Here is a 26,154-nt window from a genome sequence, read left to right on the forward strand (position 1 = left end):
TTCGACTCACAGGGTGGGGGGCCATCTCTGCCCCGCTCTGAAGGGCTGGGGGCTGTGGCGGGAGGGGACAGAAAGCACTCTGGGACATGCCAGCCTCTCCCCTGGGATCCATAAGGCTCATGTGGCCTTGGGGGACCCTGGGGGCTGTATGCTGGAGCATATCACCAGCAAGGAATGGGGACACGTGGCTCCCCCCGCCTTCCACCTCCTCAGCAGTTCCCCCATTTTCCCAAGAGTCACCAAGAAGGGCAGCCTGGGAATCTGTCTGTCTCCTGCCCCAGCAGCCTGGGAGGCTGTGCCTGCGTCCCTGGGGCAGGCTGTGTCCTTGCTCCCAGGCGCCAGGGCTCACACCTACCTCTCCTTCGCGTCACACGCTCCGGCTCTGCGGTTCTGTTGCTCCTTCTCCTTTTTCCCCGCGGCCGCACAATCCTTGCCATTCTTTTCCGGCTTCCTCGGAGCCCCTGTCTTGGCCTTATCACTTCCACCTGCTTTGTCTCCAGCAACGGCCACCTTCTCCTTGGTTTCAGCTTCCTGGAACAAGTAACCAAGCCCATTTGCCCCCTCCAGTCAATGCTTGTCACAGCAGCCAGAGTGGTCACGTCCCTTCCCTGCTCAGAACCTTCCATTGCCCTCTGACCCACCTGCTATAGCCTCCAAGAACCCCTCTGCAACCCTCTTTCCCTCACTTGCTCCTGGGGTCACTGGTTTCCTTACTGTTCCCAGTACAAGTCTGCCACAGTCTGCCACAGGGCCTCTGCACTTGCCATTGTTGCCTGGGGCATGTCCCCAGAGAACTGCATGGCTTGCCCCTCAGGCTTGCAGATCTCTGCTCCACCGGCACTTCCTTGAGGAGACCCTGCCTGGCGACGCTCTCTCAGCACCCACCTCGGCTCCCTACCCCAGCACCGTGCTCTTCCATGTGGCCCTCCCTGTGCCTAACTTGGCTTTCTGTCTTCTCCCCTAAGAATGTGGGCCATGATGGCAGGAGTCGGGTCTCCTTCGTGGCTGCATCCCCAGCACCCAAAAGGGAATCACTGAATGACTGAACGAAGGATGAACTCTAGAAGGAGCAGGGCCCAAAGGAGCAGATGGTGGGACAGACAGCAGGACGTGGCTTCCAAGACAAGATGCCTTCCCTACCTGGCGGAGCTCTGGGGAAGCAGAGGAGCTTGCGGGCGGCTGTTTGGTTTTCTGAGTCTTGGCTTTTGCTTTTTCCCCAGCCCCTCCCACGGGCTTAGCGGGTTGGGCTGCAGCAGCGGTTTCCTAGAGGAAACAAAGACCCCAGACGTCAGGACCCAGGCAACAACTTGACGGGGACAGGTCAGCGCTGCTACCAGCCCAGCGAGAGGGACCAGTGGCTCAGGGAGGGGTGTCATCCCGGGGAGCAAGTCCCAGGGGTGCCCTTCCTGGGCAGGGAGGCGGCAGCAGAGCTGCTTGGCCACAGCCAGTGGTCCAGGCACAGTGGACCCGTTCATCACTTCCCGACAACTCACCCCAGAGGCGTGAGCCCCGGCCTGCTGCGCAGGGCTCTGTGGTTCCATCCTGGGCTCATACGCCCGCTTGGACTCAGGAGGCAGGATTTCTTGAGCAGCACCTTCCTTCCCAGGACGGTCTTTGCTGGCAGAGGTGGTTGGACCAGCCCCCTCCTGGGGGGGGGCCCTCCCCTTGGAGGGCTTGGGGGTGTCAAGACCCTTCCCATTCAGGGGGGCACCTCCCCCAGTCTTGTCCCATGGAGGGCTGCCACCAGCCTCGGCATGCCCCATGGGCCCTGGGTGGTCACCACCTTCTGGCGGCATCGGGGTGGCGCCCGGGGGCTGGCTCGGCTCGCTGGTCAGACCACCTTGTGGGACCCCGCTCTGGGGTAGGGCTGGGTCCTGGAAGCATGAGTTTCCAGGCCAGCTGATGCCCCCGGGGACGGAGGCGGCCTCGAGCAAGGAGTCTGGCTCTGCGGAAGCGGAGGCATTCTGGTTCTTTCTCTTCCTCCCTCTCTTCCTTTTGCTCTGAACAGAAGAGACACTCGTTATATTTCCTGGGGTCACTACACTCTCCCAACACTTTCCTCCAATTTCCTTTCAATGTCTTGAGTACGTCAAGCTTGGCCTGACCAAACCCCCTCATCTCTGTCAGATCTACCAGCTCCTTATCCTGGAAAGACGCGAACCGTCGGGGCGGGGGACAGAGCTGCAGGACAGGGGGCTGAGCAGTGCCGGCCACACCCTTCGTCCCGGCAAATCACAGCCGAGAACCTCCCCGGGGGCTGCCATGGGACATCCCGAAGCGTGCTGCTTGCAAGTTCCAAAGCAGACACGACCCCCCATGTACCACACTCCGACGTCCAATCCTTTTGGCCAGGAGGACAGGAGACCAAAAGCAAACGGGAGTGTGAACGGCCCTTTCTAGCCTGGAGAGCCCTGCTCGGTGGCCCCTCTGTGGACCTGGCTGGCACCCGATGCCCTACCGCTCCTGGGATACAGCTCTGGGGCAAGGGAAGAGTGGCCGGTGCATTAAGGGCCACTGGCCTATAAGTGCCAGAGACACAGCACTGGGCTCACCACCCACCCCAGGCCTGGGATCTGTTGGCCCGGTTCTGGGTCAGGGCCTGGGTCTTCTCCAAGCTCTGCCCCCAGTAACCAGCAGGACACACGGGGCCACCCCAGCGCTGCGGCCTTCGAGGGAGACTTCCTGGCCTGTAAACTGACACTTGCTACCGTTGCACTGGCAGGACCAAGGCCTTAAGGGGCGGGGGGGGGGGGTGCTTGGCCTGCGGTGGCTCAGGTGGTTAAGCGGCTGACTCTTGACTTTGGCTCAGGTCATGATCTCAGGGTCGAGAGACTGAGCCCCATGTTGGGCTCCACACTCTGTGGAGTCTGCTTGTCCCTCTGTCCCTCCCCCTGCTTGCTTTCTCTGACTCCCTCTCCTTAAAATAAATAAATAAATAAAGTCTTTAAATAATAAAGAAAAGGTCATCTAAGGGCTGTGGCTGTGAAGAACACATGCCTCTTCTTCATCTCGGGGTTGTGAGTTCGAGCCCCACATGGGGTGTGGAGATGACTTAAATAAATAAAACTTAAAAATAAAGAAAGGTCATCTAAGGCAGTAATTTGTCCAACACCCGTGGGGGGTACAGAGCACTAAACATGCAGACGGTAACGCGGCAGGCGTGGGGGACCTGGGGGTCTGCATTTCCAATGAGCTGCTGCCAGGGCCGCTGGAGACCAGGAGGACCCGGGCAGGGCCCGGAGCGCGCCCCTGCGAGCCCCGCCAACTCCACTCCGACTGGACTCTGTGCAGGGACCAGGAGCAAGAGCACAAGGCTTGTTCCCGCCCCAAGAAGCCAGTGGTTTCGGGAGAGAAGCAGACTATGTAAACGGATGGTGTTAAGTGTGTGGGGAAGCCAATGGCAAAGGAGCTGGGATCTCAGAGGTGGCCTCTAGCCTGGAAGGCTTCCTGGAGGGGATGGTGCAGGCCGAGCCTGAAAGCCACTGAAGCCCTAATAAGATGGCTTTGCCCATTCTCCAAGGACTCCCTGGTCCTGTACTGTGTGCCAGCGGCCGGAGCCTGGCTCACCCAGGTAACAGCCGGACTGTGGCCGGGAGACCCCGCTCACGGCCCGCCCACCTCACCCTGCACTTGTCCTGCTCCCGCCGCCGGTATTAATCCTGGGTTTTATTTTCGGCAGTTTATGGCGCTTTGACAGTTGGGGGTCCTTGCTAGTCCTGGAGCCCCCCCCACCCGGGGCTAGCTCACTCCTGGACTGTGGAAGACTCCCTTCCATTTGCAAACCAACCAACCCAGAGCCCACACCCCACACACCTCCCTCCGCCACGGCTCCTCTGCGCAAAATCACCCCAGGGCCGGGGACACGATGGCTGGCGACACCCCGACAGCCCGGGGCCCACCGCGATCACTCAAACCAGCCAATCCTGAACGTGCCCAAACTTGCCTTGCCCCCTCGTCCTCTCGGCCACCAGGGGCTTCCCCGCACGGCACGGCACGATCCCTCCTCTCGTCACGCAGCCACGTCCATCAGTTAAACGCCCAACACCGTCAGAGCGCCTCCTTCCTGTCCTCGCCTGCTTCGACGTCCCTCTCGTAGACACCTCCTTCCTCCTGTCCCCTACCCCGCGCCCCTGGGCAGAGGCCATCCCTCCCGGACAGCCTCTGTAGGAAAGCGAGCCCACCTGGCCCTCCCTCCGCCTGACCCCCACAGGAGTACAACCTTGCCCGAAAACAATGCATGCTTTACTAATAATTTTCTCTTCCACCCCCTTTCTGCCTCTAGAAAACCTTCCACTCAGCCTTTTGGTGCTCCTTACGTTGCTGGGTGGGATGTGCCTGATTCATGACTCATTGAATAAAGGGTCCCGTCCTAGCCCGGGGCCCTGGCCCTTGGTTCCCTGGCAGAGTCCCCCCGCCCCGTGGGAACACCCCAGCTGCACCCACGAGCCTGTTCACACGCGCACGTGCCGTCAGAGCGTGGTGTTATGCAGGGTCACTAGGGAGCGGGGCAAGGGCCACGAAGCCCCGTGAGCGAATCCCCAGGGACGACCCCTCAGCATTCACCTGTGCTCCCCTCTCCGGCTCCCCTGCGCGGGTGGGAGCGTGTGCATTTTGGCTTTTGTTTTCAACCCCTCCTGTGACAGTGCCACACACGGCTTTCTGACACCGGGGTGAAAATCACAGAACGTACAGTGAGCCATTGCACACATGCACTATCTAGTTCTGGACATTTTCATACCCCCATGAAAGGAACCCCATGTCCTCTGAGCAATGACTCCCCACTTCCCTCCTCCAGGAACAGCTTCTTTAGCGCTTCTCATCCTTAGACATCCCAGAGGTCAAGCCCCAGAACACGGTCTGCAGGGCTCCCGTCCTCCGTCAGAATGGGCGGCATCTTTAGACCCCCCATGCGGGGAGGGAGTGGGGCCAGGCCGAAACCCCACAAACCAAGCTCGGCCACCAGGGCCAGGTCTCCCGCTACTGAGACTTTCCAGACATGCAACTGAACTTACGCTCTTTTGCTCAGTGTGGCTGGTGCTTCCCTGGGAGGGACAGGACCCCGCAGGCCCCTTCTCTGCCGTTTTCACTGGTACCCCTTTACCATTCTTGGGGTTTTCTTCTTTTCTCTTTTTGTTTATTTAGTTATGTGATTGGATCGCAAGAATTTTCCCCACGGCTTTCATCTTTGAGAAAATAACAGTTGGAGGCCACAATGCATTCCGGCCTAGGGACGACCCAGGGGACCCTGCCCAGGGTGGGGGGAATCTCAAGAGGGTTCCAGCCTTTGGGCCACAGAAAATGGGGCTGTGATTAAATCCTCTCTGAAACCTTCAGATGCCTTCCTGGGGTCATTTCTCATAATGAAAGCAGAGAAGAAGAGCACCTGCCTCGCTGGGGTCCCACCAGACGACCCGCAGCTGCATGGAGAGCTCGGCCCCAAATGCTGACTTTACATCCATTCTTTAATTTTATAAGTTTCACATAAAAGCTCGGAGTTCTTTTTATTTTCCAAGTTTGAGTTCAGAGGTGGGAGCTTTATAAATGTATAGACCATTTAGAGACTATAATCTACCATTGACCCACTTTTTCCTACTGGGTTGTTTACTGTTTTCTTCTTGATTTCTAAGAGCTTTTGACATATTGAGGAACCTCACTCTACGTTAAAAGTACTTTTATGTAAATAAAAATATTCTATGTTTTTCCTAGATTGTTTGCCCTTCATTTGTGCTTATCATATTCTATGACATTTTTAATTTTAAGTCAAAGACACCGATCTCTTGTTTGTAGTCTTTTCCCTTGCTTTAATTCCCAGAAACTCTTTCCCCGTTCAGAGAGCAGACACATATTTATACATCCCCCATCCCAGTTCTTACACATGCTAGGTTCTGACTCAGGGATGTCTCTTCTAGTACAGCGATCGCCCCCAGAATTCACTGTGTCACTGACTATGGCTTTGTAACTCGTCTCTGTTTGATTTCGTGCAGTAAGTCCCACTCAGACTTTTCTTTTTCTTTTCTTTTTCATGGTATTCTTGCTTATTCTTGCCCGTTTTTTTAAAAAGCCTTAAACTCACTCTGGTTACTTCAAGGTGAAAAAAGAAAACCCAGTCCTGCTGGGCTCAGAGTCGGGTCCACTCGCGGTGCCACATGCCCTCCTGTGGGTGTGCACCCCCCGGCGCCCGCTCCCAGAGTTCACCTGAACCTTCACTGTCCCACATCCTGCTCGGGACAGCGACGCCCCAAGGGCAAGGACACACACTCACACACACACTCAATCACACTCACACCCCTACACACCACTCACACCTCTCACACACACACAGTCCACTCACTCACACCCCACGCACACTCACATGCATACCACACACATACACCCTCACACGCACCGCAATCACACCAGCTGCTCCCGCACACATATCTACACCCCACACCGCACACCCCACTCACACACATACCACATACACACCCCACGCTCCCACCACACGTGCGTACCCCCACCATACTCATCCACACCACCCGCTAACACGCCCACACCACACATACCCAACAGCACACACACATCGCACACTAACAACAACCTCACCCGGCCTCACACACTAACGTACACCACACACCCAGACTCCTGCGCCTCCACTTCACCCACACAACACAAATCCTACACTCACGCTCACGAACACTACACACTAACACACACACATCCCCCGCTCTCACCTCACATCACACCCGCCACACCTCGCACACCCCCCGCACCGCCGCACCCCTCTGCGCACCCCCGCACGGCGCCCCACGATGCTGCCGGCGGCACGTCTGCCCCGCTGGCCTGACACTGCAAGGAACAACTGAGAGGAGACGGGACACCGGCCCCAACCCCGACACGGAAGGACAGCATCGGGCCCCCGTGTCCAGCGGGAGCCCCAGGCTGCTGGGTCCGCACAGGCCGCCGAGCTGCAGCACGGGACCTTCTGCCGTGTCGCGGTCCCCAACCTGCCCCTGAACCTGTCCCCGCGCTCCCGGCAAGCCTTGCCCAGGGCCCCCGTCTGCTCGCGCACTTGCAAGACCCACTCAGGGCCTGGTGTTGGCGGGCGACCCCGGACTGCTGAGCCCCGGACCCCCACCCCCACTCGAGGCGAGGAGTGTGTGGTGAGCAGGCGACCTTCCTAAGCGGCGACCCTGCCTCTGTGCCTTCCACACACCTCAACGCCAGCCTGGTCAAGGCAAAGAGGTCCCAAGAGGGGGCACAGCGGGGCAGCAGCTCAGGCTTCCAGACCCAGCCGGGCCTGGCGGGGGAGCAGGAACCCAGAACCCGCGGCTGACCAGCCGCAGAGATGGGGCTGCCCTTGCTGCTGCCCCGCGTGCAGCCATCGGGGGCAGGGAGGGCCCCACGGAGCCGCACAGTAAGGATGGGGGGCCCCTTGTTCCGCCACGGTGAGACCACAGCAGCGGCAGCTTCTGGGCCCAGAAGGGGGGAAATGGGCCATCGCTGCTCCTCACAGACACCCCCCGCCCCCATCCCCGCCGCCAGGGCCCAGGACTACTCACTCTGCCCACTCCTGGGCCAGCCAAGGAGACACTGGAAGCAGGCTCGTCCTGATCCTCCCGCAGGAGGTGACTTGAGTCCGGGGACAAGAAAGGGCCACCGTCCTCCCTCAGCTCCTGTCCCCACTCCATCTCTGCCTCGGGGTCCGACGTCACCTCGGGGCCACCGTCCTCCCGCAGCTCCTGCTCACACTCCATTTTCTCCTCCGGGGCCGGCACCGCCTCAGGGTGGTTGTTCTCAGAATCTGCAAAGGTCCACGCATGTGAGTGGACAAGGAAAGTCCCCGAGGAAAGTCCCGGAGGAAAGTCCCATGAGGACACTGGCCAGATCAGCCCTCTCCGCCAACACGCACTTTCCCTCGGTACAGTTTCTGCTCTTGGCTGGGCATGACGGACCCAGGACCCCGGCTCCAGCCCCAAGGAAGCGGCCGAATCCCCGGGACAGCGCGTGCAGTCTGACCGCCCAGCTCTTCCTGGCGTCGGCATCAGCAGAGTGGCCCAGCCCTGGGTCTAAAACAGAACGAGCCGCTCCCCTCCCTGCCCAGGGGGCCTCTTCCTCTCTTCTCAGGGACAGCCCACCCCACTCTCAGCCCCTCTCACTGGGGCTCCTGGCCGGACCCAGGGTCTCCCAGCGCCTCCCTGGCCCCTGCCCTCACTGACCCCAGTGCCCCAGCTGCTTTGCTCTCAGAGCGGCTCCTGTTTACAGCCGCCATCGCCAGAGGGGGCCCCTCCCGAACGGGGCCCTTCAGGGACCCTATTTTCAAAGCTGGGTCCCCAAGCCACCTCCCCCCCCACTCCAGATGGCTTTCTACTTGGAACCTTCCTTCAGCCTGGCCTCCAAAGCCCAGGCCTGCTGGGCCCTTCCTCTTCCTTCTCCTAGGCCCTGTCTTAGGCCCAACCTCCCCTCTGTAAATTCTGGAGGTTCTCTGTAAATTCTCTGGCATGTGGAACTTGGCCCTCAGAAGTCATCCTTTGGGGGACTGTGACAAGACTCAGAACTAATAACAACTACATTAAATGGCTAAATACACATACTCAGAACTTTGAGTTGCCCCAAGATGGGCCACTTGGTCATGAAGACTATTTTGAGCTGGAAAAACTCAGGAAGAAATTCTGGCCTTCCCCTAACTGCCTACAAGAATTGAGAAGGAAGGGGCGCCTGGGGGGCTCAGTCGGTGAAGCCGCTGCCTTCGGCTCAGGTCATGATCTCAGGGTCCTGGCGTCGGGCCCCCTGCTCAGCGGGGAGCCTGCTTCTCCCTCTCTCTCCGCCTGCCTCTCTTGTTATCTCTGTCTGTCAAATAAATAAAATTTAAAAAAAAAAAAACAAAGAATGGAGAAGGAAGAACTGGGAGCCGCCACACGTAACTACATTAAGCTATGAACTAGGGATGGCGGGATGGCGGGCCAGGAGGAACTTAGCAAGGCCTGCTGGACCAGAGTCTTCTTGTCCCATAGTGTCCTGATGGCGCAGCAAACATCTGTTCACCTCTGACTCCTTCCCATCTCCCTGAGGCCTGCTGTCTTCCCTTTGGTGTCCCAGACCCCTGCCCCTCCCTTCTCCTGAGTTCGGGGTGACAGAGACACCTCCTTTCACTTACCTTTGCAATCTCTCATCGTAAAGAAATTAAATCTGATTTTTCTCCTGTCAATCTGTCTCATGTCGATTTATTTCTCAGACCAGCCAGAAGCATTTTGAAGGGTAGAGAAAAATTCTTCCTCCCCCACAATATGATGGCTGAAGAACCAAAGCAGCAAGGATATCATCACACACAACGCCCGGGACCACTCTCCTTTGATGATAAACTGTGAGCATTTTGGCCTCTACCTGCCTCTTGGTGGTGCGATCCCTGATTAGCCTGATCCAATCAGAACCTGGCATTTCCCCTGGCCCCGGTGACTGGCAGGACGCAGCAGGCCTCCAGGGCTGGTGACTGGGGTTTCAGACACACAGTGACTCCCTCTCTGGTCAGACAGACAGATCCCAGGCACTGGAGCTGGTGAGCCTGTCTGCCTTCATGAACACAGCCAGCCTGAGGACAAAGCAGGGGACCAGAGAAAGACGCAGAGACAGAGGAACTCGGGACAGAGAGCGAGCCCTGTGGAAACCCAAGCCCCTGGCTCTGGAGCCGAGTGTCCGGGCAGTGCATTCCTTCAGCGGACGAAGCAGGGGGCTGCGGTTCTGGTCCTCTCCGATTAAACAGCCTCGACGCCGATGAAGAATCAGTAAGAACTGTTGTTAAAAAGTGAGCTTCCCAAGAGGAAAACAAGAGGTGGCTCAAAGAAAAAGACCCTCGAAAACATTCTTGACTCTCTACTGATCAAGGAAGTGAGCAAGGAATCCACGAGATGCCGTGTGCCCCCACCCACCTGGCACGAACCAGCAAGATGTGCAGCGCCCAGTGCTACAGAGGACGCGGGTGGACGAGAAACCTCGAAACCCATAGGCCAGAGGGGCCAGAAGCCTCATGCTTATAAACACACGAGGCCGTCCTCCAGACAGACTGTTCCAGGGGCAAGATCCGCCTCGCCATGTCCCTTATGACAAATGGTGGAACAAAGGCAGAAGGAAAATAAATTTCTTTACAGAAGAAAATTAAATTTCATTCCTAACTACAGCCCACTGACTAGTCCTTGAAACAGGCAGAGTGACCTTCCTCTAGGGACTCAGCTGCCTCGATGTTGATGCTCTGCTAAGGGCCAAAGGCAGTCCTAGCCCGACCCCCAGGATCCTGTCAGTCGACTTTAAAATATAAATATTTCTCTGGTGGCACCTGAATAGCTCAGTCGGTTCTAAGCATCCAACTCTTCATTTGGGCGCGGGTCATGCAGTCAGGCCCCATGCTGGGCGCGGGGCAGGAGTAAGTCTCTCTCCTTCTCCCTCTGCCCCTCCCCTCTCTAAAATACATACATACATACGTGAAATCTTCAAAAATTTATAAAAATAAATAAAAAATAAATGAAAATTCCTTTGGAAGCTCCCTTGATCTTTATCCCGCCGATATACATCTGAAGGTTCTCATGACTCAGGTTTTGCTAGACGGTAGTAAATGACCTTTTCCCAACACCAGCTGGCCCCTCAAGGCCCTGCAAATCTTGCTTCCAAAATTCCTCAGAGACTCACGATCTCCCTCTCACCCCACCAACTTGAGAGCACAGCATGAGGCACAGCTCACGACCCCAGCACAGCTCTTTCTGCCTACGGGTCCTGTCCCCGTGCTTTAATAAAACCACCTTTTTGCACCAAACGCATCTGAAGAATTCTTTCTTGGCTCTCGGCTCCAGACCCACTACCCTACCAAGCCTCACCTGTGTTCCCAAAATACATCAGCATGACCCACCAGCTTACAGAAACACATATGCATACGCACGTTTCCACGCAGAGGAAACATCCAGAAGGGGACACACCAAACACTTAATAAGGTTGGTTAACAGGCCATGCAGAGGGCCAGGGCTGAGAGGAGGTCAGGCCTCAAGGCTTGTGTGCCCTCCTACAATGGGAAGGTCTTCATGACTAGAGGAACAAAGGCAAAAGAAATGTACATAAAATTGAATTTCCTTAGGACCTTCAGCCCTATTGACAAACACTCCAGGTGGGCAGAATACAACATTCCTCCAGGAAGTCCCGGTCTCCCGAGATAATGCCTTGCTAGAGGAAATGCTAGCCAGGCCTCCTGGATCCTGGGAGTCTCTGAGGCAGGAAAATCTTTCTGGAAACTTTGCTTTGTCCTTACCTCCCCCAACTCTAAAGTATCTAATCTCTCCGCAGCTCTCCACAGTCCACAGTCCGGGGGCAGCTCTCTCTCCCCACAGGTCCTGCCCCTGTGTTATAATAAAACCACCCTTTTTATACCAAGAATGTTTGAAGACTTCTTTCTGGACCGATTGCTCCCCAGCACCACTTCCAATCACCCCCGTTCTCACCAGCACGTGTTACTTCCAGCTGGATTCAGGAAGAGCAAACCTGCCGCGGCATTTAGTAGGCGCTCTGCGTGTGAACCCGCCAAGTACCTACCGCCAGTCAACGGGGGAGATGCTTTCCTGGTAGACACAAATATGGAAGGACAATTGGGGAGCAGGGCTTGAACCCAGGCGTTGGGCTGCCTCCCACAGTTTCACAGAAGCCACAACAGGCCCTGGGGACAGCTGTCGGGGTCCTGGTCCTTGCCCATAGGATATTTTGGCTGAATCGGAACAAATTCCTGTCCCCTAGCCCCGAAGCATGTATGCATGCTGGGATGCCTGCAAGTGAGCAGACCTGGGGGTATCCAGAGAGCCAATGGGTCTGAGCTCCCCTTCAGGTCCCCAAATCAGGTCAATGGCTGATTAGCACAGGAATGAGGGGAGAGAGCAGGGACCTCACCGACAACCCCAAATCACTTCTATAAAACGTCACCGAAAATTAACAGTCAGCCACGCGGACTCCGACACCCAGGCTTCCGAGGAGAGCCCCAGCAGCAGGCCTAGGTCTGCAGCGCACGCACCCCTGGGAGGGCCGCCAGCTAGCCCGGGGCCCCCCTGCCATCCGGGCCCAGCCCTCGGCTGGAAAACAGGGGCCGCAGCCCTGCAGGTCCTCAAGGCTAAAGCGAGCACGCACGCCTCCCACTCTCACAGAGGTCCCTAGGGCGGTCACATTCCCAGAGACAGAGGAGACGGTGGGGGACAGCGGCTGTGGGCGGCATCAGTGTTTACTGCAGATAGATGTTCAGTTTGGGAAGACGGAAGGTTCTGGAGGGGATGGTGAGGAAGGCCGCAGGACAACAGGAATGGGCCTCAGGCCGCCAAACAGCGACACACCGCGAAAGCGGTAAATTTCACGTTATAAATGTTTTACCACGATCGACATCATAAAACCAGGGCACTGAGCAGTACGACCTGGTGTGCCTGCCCCACCCGGCCGGAGTCCGCTCACGGAGCACAAACCCACGGCCTGTGCCGGTGGCCGTGGAGTTGAGGTGCCCACACCAGCCCCACAGGCACGAACAGGCAGGATGGCTCTGACCCCGGCCAGGGACCCTCCAGGGCTGCCCCCCCCCCCACCTGTACCTCTCCTGCCTCTGAGCTGCCCCGGGGCCCCCAGCCCTACCCTGGACATGAACAGGGTTTCAGGTTCTCCTCTTTCTCCCTTATAAAAACATCAAGGAAACTGGGACATAGCAGAAAATGAGAAAGTGACGACGCTGGCCGGAACTTCCTCTCCTGATAACAGGCTTCTAGCACTCAAGAAAGAGTCCGACGGGGTCCCCCGGGGAACCTGACCTTCCCCCTGGCCCTATCCTCCACCATCGGACTTGATGAGGGAGCAGGCGGCTGGCGGAGGACAAAGCAAGAGCTGGCACCTTGCACCCCCTCTCCACCCGCTCCCCTGGGTAACGTATGTGACATTCCTCAGGCACCCCTGGCTGCCCTAAAAGAAAAACAAACCGTTAACTTGCAGAGATCACAATCGTGCAAGGCAGGAGTCTCGCTTGGTTTGCAAATGTCCTAGAGATTTACAGTAAAGCAGCTGTCTTATCAATAGCCCAATTTCCAGAGACGAATAACTCAGTTCCTCAAGCCCTAATGTCGCCCTCCCCTCCATAAACACTGAAGGAGGCGGCGGCAGAAGGAAATGTAAATAAAGTTAAATTTCTTCTAAACCTAAATCTCCCTAACAAGGACGTTTGATAGGAGGAACGTGACATTCCACCAGGAGACTCCGATTGTCTTCATGCTAGTGCTTCGTTACAGGGAAAAACGGTCTTGGCCGGACAATAACCAGACCTTCAATATCCTGACAGTCTCTTTACCCCGATAGCCCTTCTGAACACCCCTTTGTCCTCACCTACCAAATTCCTGGGTATATAATCAGCCCCTCCTCAGGATAGCGGGGCAGCATCTCTGTCTGCCCACGGGTCCTGTCCCTGTGCTTTAATAAACTACCTTTTTGCACCAGAGACGTCTTAAGAATTCTTTCTTAGCTGTCGGCTCTGGACCTCACCCCACCGAACCTCACCTAGATTCTAGAACTTCATCAGACTGGCCCAACATGACTCTGGGCAACGTCGGCCCCTCTCCACACACCCCAGTGGTCGCTGCCCGGCCCCCAGCCTCCGCGACCCAGGCATGCAGCCACAGGAGGTGTGAGGCAGAAAGACATGGTAGAGGGAACAGGACTTCCCTAGAACTGTGGCCACCCGACAAGGAGGCTGGGATGAAGCTCCTCCAGGAGCTCTCAGGGGTCGTCCTGTTACAGTCTTGCCAGAGCCCCAAACTACCTTAGCTCAACAACGGGCAGACCTCCGGGTTCCTCTAAGCCTTTAACATAAGAAAATCCTTTGGGAAACTTCCTCTGTCTCTACCCATCCGTCCTCTGCTCAAAAGAACACACTCGTGGCTCTCCAGGCCCCGTGCAGCTCTCCCTGCACATCACGCACCGGCTCTGTCCCCGGCTTTCAGAAAACCACTTGTTTTTGCCCTGGAAACGCCGGAAGAATGCTTTCTCAGCCTTGCACTCCCGAATTGAGCTTCAGATCCCAGCGGGAACAGCAGCGGCACCGGCCTCTCTGGGCCCCCGCGCCAGCTCTGGGAGGGGCCAACAGGAAGAAGAGCTCCTCCGCCCCACACTGCCCCAGCTTCGTTTCGGTTTCCCTTCCTGTAAGCAGAAGCTTGGCCGAGAATGGGGGTGGGGGCGCTATGCGGGGCAAGGGCACTGGGGGAGACCGCCATTGCTCCTGAGACCCCTGGCCCTTGGGGATCCCTTGGAGCCCCATCCCGTGCGCCCCGCTCCCACCAGCAGCAGGGGAGGCCCCGACGTGAGAAGCCAGCACTCCCGGCGGCTCTCCCGTCCGGCAGCATGCGGGTATCTCAGAGGTGGTGGGGGTGGGGGAGAAGGTGCACCTGACCCTCCCTCCCTACCCGCCAAGGTCGGCGGGGCCCTGGGGCCCTGGACAGTGACCGCTGGCCTGCTGCCAGGACAGGAAGACTTCATGGCATCCTGTAAAAGCACCACACGCCCAGGCTGCCACACATGCCCAGGCTGGCGCGCAGACCTTCCGTTCCCAGTTCTGTCATGACATCTGGGCCACCCTCAGCAGTGCTCCGAGACACCCCCCCCCCCACAAAACCAAAGGAAGGCAGAGGTACTGCATCCCCCCCCAGAGACCACAGAGAAGAGCGAGTGTTTTCCCAAAGAGGTAGGTCTCCATGAGACAGGAGGCAATGGACCCAGACTCCAGAGAAGGCCCTCAGGGTCCTCTGGCTGCCTGTCTGGGGTCCCCCTGCTTTACCTGGTCACAGTCGTTCATGTCCACCCTGGAGGCCCACACTCAACCCCTGCCTCACCCCTGACCCCCATACAGGCCAGGGCCCAGGGGTGCCCAGGTGGTGGCACTTCAGAGCAGACGGAGGGGCCACCAGCACCCCAACCCCTCCTTCCCTCAGAGGCCACAAGCCCACGGCTTCCTCCCAGGACTCGAGCTCTGCAGAGCCACCTGCCTGGGCTCAAATCCTGCGTCTGCCAATTGCTAGCTGTGGGACTGCAGACAGTTTCCTTAACCCCCCTGTGCCTCACTCCTGGCATCTGTAAAATGGGAATCTATGATGTCTCCTCCCTCAAGACTCTGCACAATGTCAGGCTCACTGACATTTCACCAACTGCTCTGATTTGGGCTTTTTTACTCTCTGGGGTCCCAAAGACCCCCTCACAAGGTCTCCCACTCAGGCGGATGTTCTAGTGACCAGGGGTGTGGAGCCCGAGCAGGTGGAAAATTCTGCCTGGACCCACCAGAGCTCAGCTAGGCCATGGTCCCATATCCAGACAGCCAGGAGCCAATGAGGACAGTGGACACCGAGCCGATGCAAGATCGACTGCATGAGTCAAGTCCCCTGTGTTCCAAAGGAAAAGACAGACTCCCTAGGTCTGACTGTAGCCGGAGCTCCTCCCTAAAGCGGCAGCAGCCGAAGAAAGTCAAACAAAACCTGACAGCAGAACCAGCCGTCTCTTCGCACCTCTTACAGTCCAGTAAAAACATCTGGGATGTAAGTGTTTCGTACACACGCAGCAGAGAGGAGAGTACCGAACCAGGGCCTCCCCTTCACACACAGGGCACCCTCGCGGATCACCCCGGGGTCAGCACGCAAGAAGGGCTGGGACAGGCAGCATTTACGGACTCTCGCGCACACGCACACAAACTATATTTAGAAAACACACACGATCTTCTACAAGCCTTTCTTTGCTGGGTCCGGAAATTATTAGTCAAGCACCTACTCTGTGCCAGGTGCCGTGCCAGGGACTTGGAATAAAGCAGCTAACAAGAGAGCAAAGGTCTTGTCTGAAGCCGTGCGTAGAACGGCAAACGGCCCAAGCAAGCGGGAGTGGGAGTGGGGGGGCCCGGCAGGCGCTGTTCTCACTGGGGGTGGTCAGAGTGGGCCTCCAGGTGGGAGGGCCTAGGAGCAAAGACAGAAAGGAGGTGAGGGGGTGATGGTGCTGTCCTCAGAGGAAAGGTATATTCCAAGCTGAGGGAACAGGCAGTGCAAAGGTCCTGGGTTCAAGAACACCCAGGAAAGGAAGGAACGCAGCCTGAGGTCCTGGACACCCAGAGTTAAGGACTGACCTGAGCTGGCAGGTGACATGCTTCTTCAGACACTGACCTGCCCCCCATCACCAGAGAGGGTCCTGTCGAGGCTGTGGGGGCCCTGCACCCCATCACACCACCTGGGATACCACTTCCCTGCAGCATCCTCTGCAATCCAGAAATGCCTCAGCTCAGCCCGACACTGCCCGGTCCCAAGGAGGAGGAGAACCATTAGGTGCTCTCCAGGAAATGAAATTGAAAGTTTTTAAAAAGCAACAAGAGCTCCCAGTAAAGAACCTGCTGAAACTGTTCTTGTAACAAAAGTGCTTCTAGTAAGAGTCCCTCAGCCACAGAAGACCTCCAACTACTTGCCGGAGCTGCCCACTGGCCAGTTTCCATTTCAGCGAGGGGAAGCGGGGCTGGGCTGCTGCCTACCCCACCGCCCCCAATCAGCCCTTACCTGGTGCGGGGGCTACAGGAGACAGCTTCTGTCCACACTGGCTGCAGAACTTGGGGGCTTTGTCTTCGGGGACATAGCCGCATGAGAGACACTCCATTCCTCCGGGGGTGAGTCTGCTCCAGGCAGGCTCGCTCCTGCAGGTCTGGAAGAAAAAGGGTCCCCAGGCAGCTGACTATATACTGAGCCGCCTGTCACGTGACCTGTTCTGCTTCAGTTTCATTTCCTGGGAAAGGGAAATTACAGTGCCCAGAAGCTCCCCCACTGAATCGAAAACCTAGTGCTAGCACTTCCTCACCTGCTGCACTCACAGCCCTGAACCCGCATCCGGTAGCCGCCCCTCCTGACCCCATACCCGCCCCTCCTGACCCCGGGCATCTCCACCCTCCCCCACCTCCTCCCCCACGAGGGGCTCCGGCAGGTTTTTCTTCCTGCCCCCCCTTCCCCCCACCTCCCAACCCTCCCGCCCCACCCCCCCACCCCCGCCAGGGTCACCCCTGGGGCGGGTGTCTCAGTCCCTCTGTGAGTCTAAAACTGTTCCCACTGGCTGGGCCTGGGGGCTGGGACAACTGAGAACTAGGTGTTGGGGGAGGGGGCACTGTTCCAGCCGAGACACAGCCCTCGCAGAACCCTGAGATCAGACACCGTGTGAGAGGGCCCGCTGGGTGCTGGACGAGGGGCAGACAGAAGCACCTGTGCACAGGTGCCCTGGGGACTGGGTGGGACAGAAAGCACTTCAGAGATGCCAGAGGGCCCCGAGGGGCCCGCCTGTGCGCTGGGGCAGCTCAGGGCGAACAGGGCCAGTGGTCAGGCTAGCAGGCTGCCCGCCCTGCCTCCCCCAGACTTGGCTCGCGGTCCACTAGCTAGTGAGTTCTTGGGGGAAGGGAGCGCTAGACGGTGTGGGCCAGGTTCCCCGGCTCAACCTGTCCCCTCCAAGCCTCGGCCGCCACCCGGCCCCTCATCCCTGCCTGGCCAGGGGCGCGACCACCGCCCGGGTCCGGGCTCTCCACGATTTTCAGTGCCGGCGGGGCCTCCAACCCTCTGCTGCCCTCCGCAAGGCTCTGCTTCCCCGCGCACCAGAAAAGCCACCACAGGGCTCAGAAGTCCCTGAAGGGCCCTTCTGTTTCCCGCGCCCACCCGGGGCCTGAGGCGTAGGAGAACCCGGGCTCTAGCCACTCAGCCTCCGACGTCCCCAGCTTCAGGAGCGCGCTGGACTCAACGCCCATGCCCCCCCCGCCCCGACCGCGCCCGCCGGCGGGGCCGGGTCACGTGAGGCCGGGAGCCGGGGTCGGGGTGGGGGGCTGGTCGAGGGCAGCCGGCTCCCCATCTCCGCCTTCTCCGGCCTCCCCGCCGCCACCTGGGGGCCCTTAAGGCCGTCGCGGCATTGGTGCCCACCGTGGCCTGGAGACCCCGGCGGCGGGCAGCGCTGGGAACGCGAAGGACGCTGCGCTCGGGCGGCCACGGGGCGGAGATGCTGCGCTCCGGGGAGCTACTGGGGACGCAGGCAGGGGCGCCCCCGGCAACCCCAGGCAGCGAAGGGCTCCGCGCCAGCCCCGGGGCTCCTCCGCGCACGCCGCGCGCCCACCGGCTGCCGGGGGCTGGGGTCCGCAGGGAGCGGGGAGGGGAGGCGCGTGGCGGGGCCCCAGGCGAAACCGAAACCGGGCGCCGCGGGAAAAGGCCGCCGGGAGGGGACGGCCCGCAGCACGCAGGCGCCCCGACCCAGACCCAAGGACCCCGCGGCCCGCCCGCGCCCCCACGCACCCCCCCGCACCTCCCGCGCACCCGCGCCGCCCCAGCGTGCAAGCCTCCGCGGAGGCCCAGTTTCGTTTCTCTGGTCCGGGTCCCGCCCCTGCGGGCAGGGAGAGTTCGGGCGGGTGCGGCCACAATGCCCTCTCCTGGCGCCCCCCGGTGGACAAGGGGGAGGCGCTGCCTGTCGCTGCCCTCGGGGCAGGGCGCAGGGGAGCACAGATTCTGGACCCGCAGGGGTCTGCCCCCGGGTGTCCCCCAGCAGCCTCCGCCCCACCCCCCACCCCCCCAGTCCCACCCGGAGCCCAGCACCCTGGACAGCGCCCACCTCCCTGGAGAACCAGCAGCCGGCCAGCGAGGGGCAGAGGACGCTAGGCCAGACACTCGGGTGCAAAGTATAGGTCACCAGCTCCATTGCATCAGGGCGTTGCACAGATTTAGTGACCTCAGTGGCCGATGGTCGTAGAGGGTTTCCAGCCCGCGCCAGCCCTGGGATGGTCACTGATAACCAAGAGGCCCCGCGGCCTGCGTTGCACCCCTACCCCTCCGTTGGTCAGTGAGTTCACCCTGCGACATCCCAGGGCTGTGGGAGAATGGAGCAGTAAGAATAGTACACCCAGTCCTGGTGATGTGTGTTCCTCCCTCCGCTCCTCACTGCTCTCTCCCGCAGAACCAGCGACCCTGAGAGCACTTGGGGGCCCCTGGGCTGCTACAAACTCCATCTGGCAGGACGATGAGAATTTAAAAGGCCAGGGTTCCTTGCCAGCCTGTGTCTCCAACCCACTCACTTCCACATACTCCAGCCACAACGACTTTCCTTCGGCCCGGGAACAGCAGACTCACTTCCTGGGGTTCCCCTCCTACAGTGCCCACCCCCTGCAACGCTGGCCTCTTCATTCTAACCCCGCTCACTGAGTTCAGAAGGTGCTTACGGGGTGCTCAGCACAGATCGCCATGACTGACCTCGTTCTGACTCAAGAGCCACAAACTCCACTTCAAGGCCTGCCATGCCCACTGCCTAGTTCATCTGGATCTGGGCAGGATCCAAGCTGTGTCCGCTGCTGTGGCCTTTGACCTTGTGCTGACCTCGTGTGGGGCCCAGGAGAGCTTGTTCTGAAAGAAGGGGGCATCAGGCAGGGTGCTGGGCTGGGCAGGCTGGACCGGGCTGTCCCTTCTGGGTCCTAGCAGGAGGGGGGGGCTTAGTCAGAATCCAGGGAAGGTTCTGGGAATCTGGGGTTCCTCTGGGACTAGCAAGTGAAGGGAGAGCCCAGCCCTTCCCTACACTGTCCCGTGTCACCATCAGATTTGGGGAGATGTCAGCAGAGCAAAACCCAGATGCCCTTCCAGGCCAGTGACCAGCTAGCCCTGCTGGCCAGGCGGGGCACCTCCTGCATGTGCTCTCACAGGCAGGTGTGGCTCATGGGCTCCAGAACTCGGAGCCCGCCCCCAGTAACAGGGTGTGGAAGGGCCGGCAGAGAGGGCACTGCGGTCAGCATTCTGCAGCCTGGCAGGGTCGGGAGGTCACACCCCGGACGAGTAAAGCGGCTGAGAAAACACCCCGACCCGCGTGGTGTAGCCCGTTTGCTTTACAAGGCAACACAGCCTTAGGAATGAGGATGCTTCCAGCAAGAGACGCCCCACCGAGGGAGACCACTTTGGATTTTAAGGCCATATTTTAATGTCCCCAAGGTATCTTCCCTGTCCGCTTCTCTGTGTTCTTGACCACTCCTTAGCAGAAAGTGGATGGTAAAAGGATGTGTCACATCTCACCTCTGAGAGACAGGCTTGCTGTCCTGCCTTGTCTGCCCCTGCACTCCCAGCCTATTTGGTGGCTCAAGATCAGCGAAGCGTCAGCTGGAGTGTCAGGTCACGTCCTCAAGATCAGCGAAGCGTCAGCTGGAGTGTCAGGTCACGTCTTCTTCCTTCGGCCGCTAGGAGCCCGTCTAGCCGTGCTGCCTCGGAGCAGGGCTATCACCTGCATTCGCAGGGTGACTGAGGGACAGCAACCTCCAGAAGAGGAAGCCCGCTTGGAGCCAGGCTCCGACTCCCTACTTTCCGAGAAGTCAGTAAGCGGCATGGGGGGGGGGGGTGGACCTCCTGTTCCGACAGGTGCAGAGACAAGCCACCAGGGGCTCCAAGGGAAGCAGGGGTTCCAGAGACTTCCGCCTCTGGGTGCTGAGAACCAGGCAGTACGTGGTCCTGTCATCAGGACACCTGCACCATGAAGACGGTTAGCGACCCCAAGAACCAAGTCAGACCTCACGGAGTACACCAAATACAGACAACGAAGAACACACAGAAAAGCCAGGGGTTCCGAGCCCGCTGCGGGGACTCGCAGAGAAGACCCCTCACGCTCCCTAGTCTTGATACACACCATAAACGTACACGTCGCAATGGGCACGCAACTTCTGAAAAAATAATACATACATAGTATGACATAAAATGACATGTACGAGCTAACACCTTTAGGAAATAAGACAGAAAAACAACAAAATACAAGGACAGCGGCAGGCGCAGTCTCCTTGGCGCAGCTGAGCCAGGACCAGAGCCTGACGTCAGTGCAGGAGGAGGATGGGGTCGCGGGACGAAGGCAGGAAGCGGCGAGGGAAGGTTTCAGGTGGTGTCAACCTCCCTCAGCTTCGTCCCCGCACCGCGGTGGTGCGAGGCTGCAGGCTTGACTCTCTCCCCTCCGCCCAGCGTCCGCAAAGAGTCTGACCCCTTCTCGGGAACATCTGCTGGCAGAAAGCCTGCCCGCACATGCTCCCCGGTGTCCGCGGCAGGCCGCCAGCAGACGAGCCCGCTGACTCAGCCACCTGGTCTACCTGGCCAAACCCTGCAGAGAGCGTCTTCAAGACCCCCGATGGTGGAGCATCTGAAATGTCCTTGATCTCGACCTTGCAGCCACTCGTGTTTGCAGAACGGATTCAGTGGGACCCCACACCTATCTGGTTGGCCGGCCTTGCTCCTCGCCTGCGGGTACTAAGGGTCCTGTAGGAAGGACGGTCTCCTGCTCGGGGTAGCCAGGAGGGAGGCACACTTTGCAGGGAGCGTAAGTGCAGGCAGGGGTCGGGGGGGCAGAGAACAGAGGGCCTTATGAGGAGAATCTAGGCCTGGGGGTGTGTGGCTCTGTGGCTCTGGCCTGGGTTGGCCTCCAGCCACCTCAAAGCTGGGCTTGTGCGACCAGGCCGGCCTGAACAGAGCGCACTTGTTCATCTCAGAGTCGTGTAACTAAAAGCCGTGCAAAACAAGAGGGGCCTGCAGCTCTCGGCCGTGGTCGTGTCTACCCACCAGCCTGCGTTCGGGTCTTCTCTCCGGCTCTGGGTTTTCCCACGGGAAGACCACACGTCTGTTTGAGCGAGGCTTGGTGGTCACGTGGCTCCTGAAACAGGCTTTGGGGTACAGATGGGTCGGGGCTGAGTTTGGCTGGTGGGAGCCAGAGTTTGGGGTCTGGATATTCTCGACTAGGGATCATACTCTTGACTCCACGGAGTTAAGAACTGTCCAAGTCCGATATCCCTCAGGTTGGAACAGTGGGGTCCAAAACCTGCCTCCATCAGCACCGGAGTCCCCACGGGGGATGCAGGCCCGCACAGACAGAAGAGCAGCCTTATGGAGGTGCTGGAGTTCCTTGTTTTGGGGGCAGGGGACACAGATCTGAGAAGAAAACAGCCAAGTGACTTGATGGCATTCTCCTTACCTATGGGTCTCCGTCCCCCCAGCTGTCAATTTAAGGCCCCCCCGATCCAGTGTGACCTCCTCTGAGCACAACTAATGACATCCTCAAAAACCCTGTTTCCATAGAAGGTCAGAGTCACAGGCTTCTAGGGTCAAGATCCCTCTTCAGGGGACAGAATTCAACCTGCCGCAGGCACCAGCCCCGTGGGCTTTGCCCGATCTGCTCGGAGAGACCCAGTCATCTGGTACCGCAGAGGGTTCCTATGGTTTGGATAAACTTGGGTCCTTCCACAGGATTGAAATTATTCTAAAGCAGGGAGGGGGGACAAGCTCTCTGCTGGCATCAGTCGCTGAATTTACAGAGGGTAGGTACGTCTGTGTGGAACAGGGTTCATATAAGTAACCACATCACAGCCAGGAAAAGGTTTGCTGTTGGTTCCGGGTCAGCCCAGGCAGGGTGGCCCGGCTCCAGGGGGATGTTGTACTGAAGACGGAGGTCCCCGGCCCGCTCTGGCACTCATGGGGACACTCACTGCTCCCCACATTAGCATGCGGCTGGCCCCGTAAGAGCGGATGGCACTGGGGGGACTGCTCCACGGTGGCCTCAGACTGCAGGCACGGAGGAACAGTCACGCGGGATCCCCCACCCTGCCCAGGTTCATTTCCCTGAGGCAGGGGAGGAGCACCACGCGGCAGCCCGGGGCCTAAAGCTCCCCCCACCCCCCTCCCACCCTCAGAATCCTGCCTCGAGCCGCCTCCAGCGGGGGAGCAGCCCCCAAACACAGGCTCATCAAGGAAGGCCTTGGGTTCATGCTCAGAGCAGAGGAGGGGAGAACCCGAGGAAGGACAGGGCTGGGAGGTCTGGTTCCCAGCCGCGGTGTCTCCTCAGAGCCCAACACACGCCCGTCCCTCCCTGCCCTGCCGCTCAGCTCCATCCCTGCGACAGCCCTTTGGAGGACGTGGAGATTAAGGGTCAGGGAGATTAGACAATCCACCCCACGTCATGCAGCGAGAGACCAGAGCAGCCTGGACTCGACACAGCTGTCCACCAGCCGGCCACTGCACGCCACCTCCTCTGCCGTCGCCACGTTCCCGCACCAGCGAGTCCCACGACCACCCCAGGGATGGAGTGGAGACAAGCAGAGGCGTGAGCCAGGAGCTCGGAGCAGCTGGGGCCTCCAAACCACGCCGGATATGGACGTCTCAAACCTGGGGTATCCGGCCCGGCAGCCACAGGACCCGTGGCCCGCAGCACTCGAAGTGTGGCTGATCTGATTCACAGCGGGCTGTGGGCACACCATCCACAGCATCCTTGAAACAGGGTTTCAAGACGTCCTATGAGTAAACTGACACCAACCGTTCGGCCGGTGAGCTGTGTATAGTCCACATGCTGAAACGACAGAATCGCGGGTCTAACGGGTCAAACGAAACGTTAATTTCACCGATCCTCATTCACTAGGGTGACTGGAAACGGTACGATGGCTTGTGTGGCTCCCATCGAGGCCGTGGACCTGGGCCATCGTCCAGTGTACGGTTGAGGCTCCAGGAGCGGCTGCGATGGGTGGCAGTGCCCATGGGCTGCTGCTTGGCACGTACCCTCTTTCACGCCCGTAGGCCCACAGTCTGCCATTCTCAGCACGAGGCTTCCTGGGACACGATGAGGGCCCGACCTGCCAGCATGGAACACCACATCGGTTTCCCTGGGCTGTTGTCGCACAGCAGCACACACGGGCAGGGGTCGGGGGGCACGAAGGCCAGGATCCCGGGCTCGGCACGGCGGGTCCTCCCGAGGCTGTGAGGCAGATTCCGACCCGGGCCCCTCTACCAGCTGCTGTGGCTTACTGGCCACCTTTGCTGTTCCTGCCTCACAGAAGCATCCCCCAGGCTTCTGCCTTCTTGATCACACAGCTTCTCCCCACGTGTGTGTCTGGACCAAACTGCTCTTTTTATAAGAGCTGAGCCGTATGGACAAGGGCCCATCCTGCTCCAACGGCACCATCAGCACCGCGCGGCGGGCCCCGGGGCACAGGCCAAGGCCCAGAGGGACTCGTCCGCCGATGAGGGGCGTCGGTGGAGCCCAGTGAGCATCCTTGGACAACAAATTCCGAAGTCTTTCCGTGCCGCGGTCCATGCCAGTCTTTGCTCTTTTCCTAAAATGAAGCTTTAATTCTATAATTAATAATTTTATAATTATAAATTTAGCAAGTTCAAAAGTTAGTAAATTTCATCAAGATCAAAAGCTTTTGCACAGCAAAGGAAACAGTTAACAAAACCAAAAGACAACTGACAGAATGGGAGAAGATATTTGCAAACGACATATCAGATAAAGGACTAGTTTCCAGAATCTATAAAGAACTTAGCAAACTCAACACCCAAAGAACAAATAATCCAATCAAGAAATGGGCAGAGGACATGAACAGACATTTCTGCAAAGACATCCAGATGGCCAACAGACACATGAAAAAGTGCTCCATATCACTCGGCATCAGGGAAATACAGATCAAAACCACAGTGAGATATCACCTCACACCAGTCAGAATGGCTAAAATCAACAAGTCAGGAAATGACAGATGCTGGCAAGGATGCGGAGAAAGGGGAACCCTCCTACACTGTTGGTGGGAATGCAAGCTGGTGCAGCCACTCTGGAAAACAGCATGGAGGTTCCTCAAAATGTTGAAAATGGAGCTACCCTATGACCCAGCAATTGCACTACTGGGTATTTACCCTAAAGATACAAACGTAGTGATCCGAAGGGGCACGTGCACCCGAATGTTTATAGCAGCAACGTCCATGACAGCCAAACTATGGAAAGAACCTAGATGTCCATCCACAGATGAATGGATCAAGAAGATGTGGTATATATACACAATGGAATACTACGCAGCCATCAAAAAAAAATGAAATCTTGCCATTTGCGACAACATGGATGGAACTAGAGCGTATCATGCTTAGCGAAATAAGTCTAGCAGAGAAAGACAACTCTCATATGATCTCCCTGATATGAGGAAGTGGTGATGCAACATGGGGGCTTAAGTGGGTAGGAGAAGAATCAATGAAACAAGATGGGATTGGGAGGGAGACAAACCATAAGTGACTCTTAATCTCACAAAACAAACTGAGGGTTGCTGGGGGGAGGGGAGTTGGGAGAAGGGGGTGGGATTATGGACATTGGGGAGGGTATGTGCTTTGGTGAGTGCTGTGAAGTGTGTAAACCTGGTGATTCACAGACCTGTACCCCTGGGGATAAAAATACATGTTTATAAAAAATAAAAAATTAAAAAAAAAAGTTAGTAAATTGTAAGTTAATTTTAAACTTAACAAATGTGTATTAATATTAATATAAATTTAATATAAATTAATTTTGAGCCATAACTTAATTTTTACCTATATATATATGAATGCATCATTGAGAAACTAAACCACACGTAGACAGTTAAAATGAACAGAAGTCGTGTAATGTCAGCATGACTCCTCGTGTCAGTTGGATGTAGATCTTTCCAGGACTTTCCTTAAGCTCAGACAGACATCGCCATGTCAGTCACACAGACGCGTCTTCAGGACATCGCTCTGCAACCGTCTCTTTTTCCTCAAAAGTGGCAGCGAGCAGACGCATGGCTCCGCCGGGTTCCCTCACCTGCCACACGGCCCTGCGGCCAAGGGGACACTGCTGGCTTTCACTTCCCGAAATCGCCGAGGCTGTGCTAACCATTCTCAGGTCCACTCACGGCCGCAGCTCTGGGTGCAGACCCCAGAGGGCAGGGCCTGCCAGGGTGCCCAGATCTGCCCGCTCTGCCACTGGGGTGGTCTCTCGGTCCAAGAAGGGGCACGCTTGGCGTGGGGGCCCCGAACCACGGGATGGCTGCTCCACGGGGCCCTGGGGAGAGGCAGCCCAGAGCGCAGGGTTCTAGGACATGCTCGTTTGCACAGAGAGAAGGGCTGCTCGAGGTCAGGAAATCCAGATTCAGGGGTGGGGGTGGGTCAGGGGCCAGAACACGTCCTGCCAGGAACGCCGGGGAACTCCGTGGCGCCCGCCTACACGGCGAGTTCTTTTTCGAAGCCCCAGGGGCCCGACCTTCCTTGGCTGGGACGCTGGGGGCAGAAGGTGTCGACCCGCCGGGCAAGAGTTCACGTGCCGAGGCTCAGGGCGCCCGCTGTGACACAGACACAGAATAAAGCACATCGGAGATGC

The 26,154-nt window shown here is 58.2% G+C and overlaps 1 protein-coding gene across 5 annotated transcripts in view; it reads right to left on the minus strand.

Moving 5' to 3' along the window:
- Positions 1 to 18,119, minus strand: part of RNF213 (ring finger protein 213) — a 103,494-nt gene extending 85,375 nt beyond the window's left edge. For 2 of the 5 annotated variants that reach the window (XR_009347847.1, XM_059147725.1), the window contains exons 1-6: positions 17,940 to 18,119; positions 16,548 to 16,689; positions 7,539 to 7,780; positions 1,494 to 2,000; positions 1,141 to 1,263; positions 356 to 531 (exon numbers count right to left, since the gene is read on the minus strand). Coding sequence is in view for 4 of the 5 variants with exons in the window: in XM_059147725.1 (XP_059003708.1) it covers positions 356 to 531; positions 1,141 to 1,263; positions 1,494 to 2,000; positions 7,539 to 7,780; positions 16,548 to 16,644 (1,145 nt within the window). In the remaining variant the exon portion in view is untranslated. The remainder of the gene's footprint in view (positions 1 to 355; positions 532 to 1,140; positions 1,264 to 1,493; positions 2,001 to 7,538; positions 7,781 to 16,547; positions 16,690 to 17,939) is intronic. The other 3 variants (XM_059147724.1, XM_059147723.1, XM_059147726.1) reach the window with 3 other exon arrangements.
- Positions 18,120 to 26,154: the final 8,035 nt, after the last annotated feature.

Source organism: Mustela lutreola, chromosome 15 (genome assembly GCF_030435805.1).
Source record: "Mustela lutreola isolate mMusLut2 chromosome 15, mMusLut2.pri, whole genome shotgun sequence".
Classification (NCBI taxonomy): Eukaryota; Metazoa; Chordata; class Mammalia; order Carnivora; family Mustelidae; genus Mustela; species Mustela lutreola.